Source organism: Cystoisospora suis (genome assembly GCF_002600585.1).
Source record: "Cystoisospora suis strain Wien I chromosome Unknown contig_430, whole genome shotgun sequence".
NCBI lineage: Eukaryota > Apicomplexa > Conoidasida > Eucoccidiorida > Sarcocystidae > Cystoisospora > Cystoisospora suis.
Genome location: NW_027153231.1, coordinates 1 through 7,597, shown reverse-complemented (window position 1 = coordinate 7,597; position 7,597 = coordinate 1). Strand labels below are relative to the sequence as shown.

The following is a 7,597-nucleotide window of genomic DNA, read 5'->3' as shown; positions in this document are numbered from 1 at the left end:
AGAAGAAAAAGAAGAGGAGAAAGAAGAAGAAGATGAGTGAAGAGACTGTTCTCCTCTTCCCAGACTTCTCTGCCTCCATGAGCTTAGAGGGAAGCCTAGACACGTCTCTTGAAGCCTCATGGTGAAGAAGAAGAAGAGAAAGAAAAGAAGAAGAAGAACATCTCTCCCCTCCCTTCGCTTCCTCTTTCTCTTTCACTCTGGACAGGGCGTAAGAGAGAAGTCCCCAGGAAAAGTCTTGAGCGACGGACTTCTTCATCTCTCCTCTTCTCTCTCTCTTCCGCACATCGGGGTGACCTTTCCTTTAGAGGAAGTCTGTCTTTCGCTCTTCTTTCATTCTTCTCTCTCTTTCCTTTGAACTCTCTCTGCTAATCAAGCGGTCATCACTGTCATCCTTTTCTTTCTTCTTGCGTGGAGAGATATGTATCTCCATGTATGGTACACACTCTCCTCTTCACTGTCTCCGTCTTCACGTCTCTTGTCTCCTTTCTTTCTTTCCTCTTGTGAGAGAAAGTAGAGGAGGACGGAAGTTCATAAGAGGACCACTTGAAGACCTTGGCCTCCCCCTCTCTACTCCTCTCTCCTTCGAACGAACGGAAGAATCACCGAGAGAGAGAGAGAGAGAGACACTCCTTAGTATAAAACACTTCATACATACACATATACACATCTAGATACACGCGGATGTATAGATGAGGACAGGAGTGTGTAGGCTCTTGTATGTATCTATCTTCTTGACAATTGTGGGAAGTGAAGTTCTTATTGTCTCTACGTTGTATGCAGGAGAGGAGAGGAGCTGAAAGACAGAGGAATAGTTAAAGACTTCTTCATGTAAGAGATAGAAGACGAGAGAGAGTCTGTATGAGGATGAGAGGAAAAGAGAACGAAGAAGAAGAAGAAAGTAGACCAAAGCTAGAAGTAGGAGAGAAGGCAAATGTTCGTCTCCGATGAAAAGAGGAGAGCCATTAGTCGGTTTCCTAGTCTAGCATCTCTCCCTCTCTCTCACCTTCTCCTCCTCCTACTCTATGATGCAGGTGCATGCACACCTAACTTGATAGCTGAAGGAGACTACAAATGAAACCGCAGATTGGTTGACTCTCCTTCTCACTTTCCGTCCATCCTGAGGCAGAAAATAAGACGTCTTTTCTGACTCCAGCCGAAGAATCTGAGAGAGAATACCAATAGGAGAGAAAGAGAAAGAACGTAAGAAGCCGCCGCCCGTCCTTCCCCTTGACAAGAGAAACCTGGTCTTTCTTTGCAAACGCACAGAAGTCGGAGTGAGTCATACGAAGGAGATAAGCAAGAAAAGAAGAAGACAGAAGAAAAAGACGGAAAGTGGACAATCCAGGTGTATAGACAAAGAGAAAAGAAGGAAAACCGATTCTCTTACACACTGAGAGACTAACAGCGTATGTAGAGTAGGCCGCCTGGAGAATGAGCGACTCAAAGAAAACTTATTCTTTTCTTCCTTCACTCTACTATAAGAGAAACCGGCCTGGACTCGGGGACAGCTCTCCTTGAAGCGGATCGAAAGAAGAGAAAAAGCTCTCCTCTGTGGAGGTTTGAGAGTCTCGCTAGCTAAGAAAAGACAGAAGACTTCTTCTCTCTCAATCGATACAAGAGTTGTGGTGGAAAAATGAAAGAGGGAAGAGATCAAGGAGGACGAACGAAAGAACAAATGATGGACTGCAGATCGAGTATGGAGTTAAAGAAGAAAAGAACGAAAGACCACGAGGAGACCGCTGGCTGTGCGCGGAGAGAAGGAAGGAAAAGTGAACAGAGAGACTTGAAGAAGAAAGGAGAAACAAAGTTGAAAAAGAGGGAAGAAAACAATCTCAGCTATCTCTTTTTCTAAGATAAGAACGGTTTCCCCAGAGTTCGAGGACAGGTAGGTGGTGAGTTTGCTCTAGTGCCTAGGAAACCCTAAGCACTTCAAAAGACAAGGAATAGAAAGGAAGCACCCAAGAGGAAGGAACAAGGAAGAGGAAAGAAGAATCTTAGAGAAATCAAAGGAAATCCAAGACCTTCTTTCGTGCATCTCGATACTGAGTGTCATTCACCCACCCTCCACATTCGCGTCGATTGTCTTCATACAGAGAGGAGAGGAAAAAGAGTAGAATTCGTCCCATGTTTCGCCTCTATCTCAACTTCCCGATCATTCCCTAGGTCGTTTTCCTATGCAAACCTGCAGTTTTACGCAAAATCTGTCGCCAAAGAAATGCGAACCTTCAGCGCGTCCTCATAAGTTGAGTACCGGAATCGACTGATGCTCCTACTACATGACCCACCCTTTCTCCCGGGGACAGTTGATTGCATCTTGAACCTTCGCTACGTGTCCAGCTTCTTGAATTCATTTTCATAGAAGGGCGCTCCAAGGGATCTTCTCTTGTTCCAGAGTTCTGTTCAAAACAGCTTCTGGAGCGAAGAGGTTACAGGAGAGGAACGTTCTAGTAGGCCTGTGCAACAGCAGTAGGCCGGGGTCGCCTCGCTTGCTTCTTTCCAAGGTGGCTAGGACGTTCTTTCTCTGTACTTTTCCGTAGAAGGCGCCGTCAAGAATGATTGTCTTCATTGTGAGAGTTAGGCGAGGAGATGCGATTTCGAGTAAGGAAGTCTATTCTCTTCATTGCGCCCCCCTGCTGAAAGCAAAAGAACCTCTTCTTGCTTTCCACTATGATAATGAAATGCTTCGCACAGGACAGACACTCGGCAGTGGAAGATCATCGAAGAAGAGAAGAGGCGCAGGTGACGCGGTGAGTTAGTCCGTCTTTTTCATACTTCCTGATAGCGCTGATGTTTCTCCTCGTCGACTTTAGCACGTATGTGTCCGTGGAGCATTAGCTCTTCTTCTCGCTGCTACTGATATGGCATTGGCTGTCTAAAACTCCCTTGATTCGACAGCGCAGCGCGCACTCGAAGTTCTTCCACGTTCAACCAGTATACCAAGACACCTAGTGATTCTTGAATCTCTCCGAATTATCTCTGGTTTTGCCAGAAACATACACGCGGGAGAGTTCTAGAGAGAGACGGGAGAATTCTTGGACGTTTGATAGGAGCCTCCTATTTCGCCAGACAGGAATCATGCGAAAACACATCTCGCACGTGTTCTTTATCTGAGAGAGAACACCTGAAAGAAAGAGAAACTCCCCCGTTCATTCTTTTGCGAGTGGCTCCACTAACACCTATCCTCTTAGCACTCATGTCATAGACTCCTTGATTGACAATGGCCCGTCGGTGTAGTAATAGGGAGTGTTCTTTAACCACTCCCTATTACTACACTCAAAGGGAAAGGAATCAAGCACGCTCAGCCGATGCGTCGTGTCAGGGGGGAATGCGTTAGTCCAGCAAGACAAACTTTTCTACCTTTGACAAAGGAGATTCGGATTTTCTTGACTCTGACCAGAAAAAACCTACCTGTTGAGCCGTCTGGGACATCCCTTTATAGAAAGCACGATATGATTCGACAACCCCTGTGGTGGAAACGAAAATATAGTCGTTCTTTCTGAGAAAAGAGTGAATTTTAACCTCTATCAAGAGGTTTTCCTTCTTGTTCTTCTCTTAGGATGGTTGTCAGTCAGGCTGGAAAATCTCGATGCCCAACTTTGAAGACGAAACCTCCCCACGACAGTAGGATCTTCGCAGCACTAAAGGGAGATTTCATTCAGATGAAGCGAAGGGATAGAAGTAACGAGAAGTTTCCTTGTTCAAGGAAGAACTGAAGCTCTCGTCCACAGGTTTAACGACGATTATGTAGAAAGAGTAGGTCACATGGATCTCTCATGATTCAAAGCGGAGCTCTCTCGAAAGAGGAAGTGCCCCTTCCCCTTTATCAGCCCCTGTCTTGTCGCCGTGGCGGTCTCATTCTATCGATCACCTCAATCTTTCTGTTCACCCTAAACTAGAGTAGTTCCACAACAACAAACACAGAAATCATCCTTTTGCAAGGAAATTGCTCTAGAGTCTTCACCTTACTCCCTAGGAAGAGCGACGAAGTCCATCATTCATCTTTCATTTCTCTCGATCATAAGGAAAATATCTCTCTGTGTCTCTCTTCCCCTTTTTCCTTCAACGCCTTTCCATCAGACCTGCTCATTCACGACTTTATTCTCTACTCTAATAAGGAAATGTCTGAAAATTCTGGAAAGAAAAGCTGCAGTGCCTGATATCCTGTAGACGGGAAGCAGATAAGAAGTCTCATTCTTCCTTCCGTGTGTACTAAGAATTCACAGTAGAAGCTCCAGAGGATAACTGTCTCTCTTAGGTTAGACGCCAGTGTTCTCTCCGCTGCTATACTGTTTCCTCTTTATGTTCTTTCTTTCTTTCTGCTTGTCCGTGGTCTCGATACCTTCTCTACTTCCCCCCCCCAGGCTTTTGTTTTCTCTTTGCTTTCAGGTCTAAGAATAAGTAACAACGGCGTCGCAACAACTGATCCTTTCTTGGCACCGAGACATCATTCTACGTCTTGCATGCATTTAACGTATCTTTCTTTTCGTCGACACAGTAGAGGTGACCACATTCCATCACCAAAACTCACCTAGTGTGAAAAGCTGAGAAGAGTGAATGACCTTTCTCAGCACCGGACAGGTCTCTTACCTTCGTTTCTTTTCTTTTCTTTCTTTCTTCGAGTTGCATTTCCGTTATGTTCTACGTCAAGAAAGGGAAAAACGTCCATAAAAGACAGATTTCAAGAGGGAAGAAGAAGAAGCTTCTGAAGACTTGCAAGTCTCCCGCTCTTCTTTTCGCTTTCCTCTAAGAAAACGGGGAGCGGTCACGGGAGTTCTTTGCTTTTATTTTTTCATCTTTCTTTTCTCGCAAGTTTCTTCACTATCTCTCAAGCTTCATTTGCCTTTCTGTGGTTTTCTTTTCTCCTACGATTTGCGTGGGAAGACCTTTCAAGCGAAAGAAGAGATACTTGCATGAGTCGCGGTCCCTGCTCGATGGAAGTAGTGAACTGCTTCTTTCTTTGATTCTTACTCTTCTTGGAAACTTGTCCAGCTTTCTTGTTACTTCTTTTCGCATGCGTTTCTCTCTCTTCTTTCCTCTCCCCCTGTTTTCGCAGTCGGTGAAGGCTGCCATTGTTTTCATCTGAGACCTTTAACGGAGGGGAAGTACGAAAGACGCTTAACATCTTTGTCTGCCATTCCTTCTTTCTTTCTTTCACTTTCTTGTCTGGTTTCTCACTTGACACCCTGCGTTTCTTGTTTTCCTTCTTCGCCGTACTTCATTGGGTTCATTTCTTCTGCTTTCTCCTCGACACTGGATTCGTTTTCCTTCTCCCTCTCTCCTCTCTCCTGGAACGTCAGCTCTCTACTTCTTTCTTTTCTTCCTCTCTCCCTCTTTCCTCTTCCTTCTTTCTCCATCCTTTTTTCTCTTTCTTCTTTTCACTCATCCCCAGCATAAGGGTTGTTTTCTTTATTCCTTCATAAACACTTTGCCTTTCGACGTCCCTCCGTAACCAGGCATCCATCTCCCTTTCTTCTTCTTCTTTTCTCTTCACTTGCCTCTTTCGACACTCTCCTCTTCCTTTTCTTTCTCTCTTCCCTTGGTTTCTTCTTTCTCGCTCTCTTTCTCTCCTCTTGTTCTCTTTGCTATCCTTCTCAACTTCTTCTCTTTCGTGAGAGAGAGAGAGGGAGAAAAGCACTATGGCGAATCATGTGGTCTTGATGCCTCAGAAGCTTCTTAAGACCCCTCCCTCGGTCCGGGATGGCTTATCAAGGGAAGTCGAACTTGATCAGAGAGTCTACGGTTGTCAGCTCATTCAGAAAGCAGGAATTCTTCTCAAGTTAGAGGCTGTCTCGATAGCTAGCGCTCAGACGATTCTCCATCGATTCTATTTCCGACGTTCTCTCAAACAGTTTGATGTTAGGGTAAGCAAACACATCTAATCTCTCTCTTTCTCTCTTTCTCTCCTATTTCTTTTCTATCCCCTCTTTCTTTCTCGAGAGGGGGGGGCATAGACAGGAGCTTTAACGGGTAGCGGTAGCTATCTCCCTCGAATCTCTCCTGTCCGTAGTCACTAGTCGATGTGCGGTCTAGTCTGCTTCTTCTCTTTACCTTCTCTCATGCATGTCCCTGTGTGATACACGTGTATTCCTCCCCGGTTTACATGGATACACTTTCCCAGCAGTAAGTACATAGACGACGTATGTACATCGGCTCTTCTCTTCCTGCACTTTTTCTCTTCTTTCCAGAAGAACGCACAGGCCACATTCCTGTCGACTAGAAGGAAGAGACAGAGACGAGCCCTCTACTTCCCTCTGGTAGTATAAACCATACCAATGAAGTCTCACTGGGGAGTTTAGGTGCCTCTGCGCGGGAGAACAAACCGATGTATGTATGAGTCTCTACATGCACCAATGTGTGTAGATATGACTCTGTATGGAGGTGGATGGAAGTGTCTGTGCGTGTCTATATACCGATGTATGTAGATATACGTAGGTTAATGGATATACCTATGTAGATGAGTGGGGTATTGGCATGTGGATTTATGTGTATATTTATATCTTTGCAAACGTGTGCATGGCTGTATGAATCTATCTGCATATGTGTGTATGTGTACGGATGTCTATGTATCTCCATAACGTGTCTCTCTGTATGTCTAGAATGTATCTTTCTCTCTGCTGGCACCTGTATGTATGTAGATGTGTCTCTACCCAGATGCATGTGTCTCTGTGCTTATATGTGTATGCATTTCTGGGGAGGCTATCTCTCCGTATGTATCTCCATGTATAATACGTAGGTATCTCTCTCTATGTAGATACTTCTGTCTCTCTCTGTGATGTTCCTATAGCGTGTAGCGACAGCATGTCTACTGTTGGCATGCAAACTGGAAGAAGATCAACACCGAGTCACACACTTCATCGGAACGATCCACCTTCTTACCCAACTTGAAGATTCTTCACCCAAGAAAGTCATCTTAACTGAAGAAAATCTAGACGACTTTCTTATTCCTATCGATTCCGAGGTATGTACACCTCAACATGACAAAGATGAAGAAGAAGAAAAGCTTACGTGCCCCTCTCTAGAAAGACTCCCTGACTACTCACTACCCCCCTCGATTCTTCTCACTTCTCTTCTCTCCTTCTTCTTCTCCTCCTCTGTGTAATTCTCTTTCTTCTTCTTCTTTTACTTCCTCTAGTACTTCTTTCTCTGCGAGGAGAGAAGGGCAAATCTGGCGCGGAAAAAGGAGGAGAGGTGGAGAAGCATCAAGAGCAGAGAAGAGGTTTGTTATGTCTCTCTTCCTTTTCTTTCTTTCTTTTCATCTCGAGAACAGTCTCAGAAAGGAAAGAGAGACCCACACTCTTCTTCTTCTTCACTTTCTTATCCTTCTTCTTCTCTTTCTCCTCTCTCCATGGCCCCAAGATGCGATTCCTCCTTGACTCTCTTCTCTAGCAGATATCCACTGCTTTCAACATGTTGATCTGAAAACGCACTTTCATCTCTTCATTTCGTTCCATCTATCCATCTATTTCTCTCTCTCTATCTCCACTGATCTGTGTATCTTCTGTCTGGACTCGTTATGATCTATCTGCTTATCTCTCTCTCTTCTTCACTGCTTTTATCTATCTTCACGCTTCTCAATTCACGCATGCTGTTTATATTT

General features: G+C 44.8%; 1 protein-coding gene across 1 annotated transcript; it reads left to right on the top strand.

The window, feature by feature from the left end:
* Nucleotides 1-4,149: 4,149 nt before the first annotated feature.
* CSUI_001087 (cyclin 4) lies at nt 4,150-7,559 on the top strand. The gene is made up of 2 exons (XM_068061293.1): nt 4,150-5,861; nt 6,785-7,559. Exons 1-2 carry the CDS (start codon nt 5,637-5,639, stop codon nt 7,097-7,099), a joined length of 540 nt encoding a protein of 179 aa, XP_067926729.1. The 5' UTR covers nt 4,150-5,636; the 3' UTR covers nt 7,100-7,559.
* The last annotated feature ends 38 nt before the right edge of the window (nt 7,560-7,597 follow it).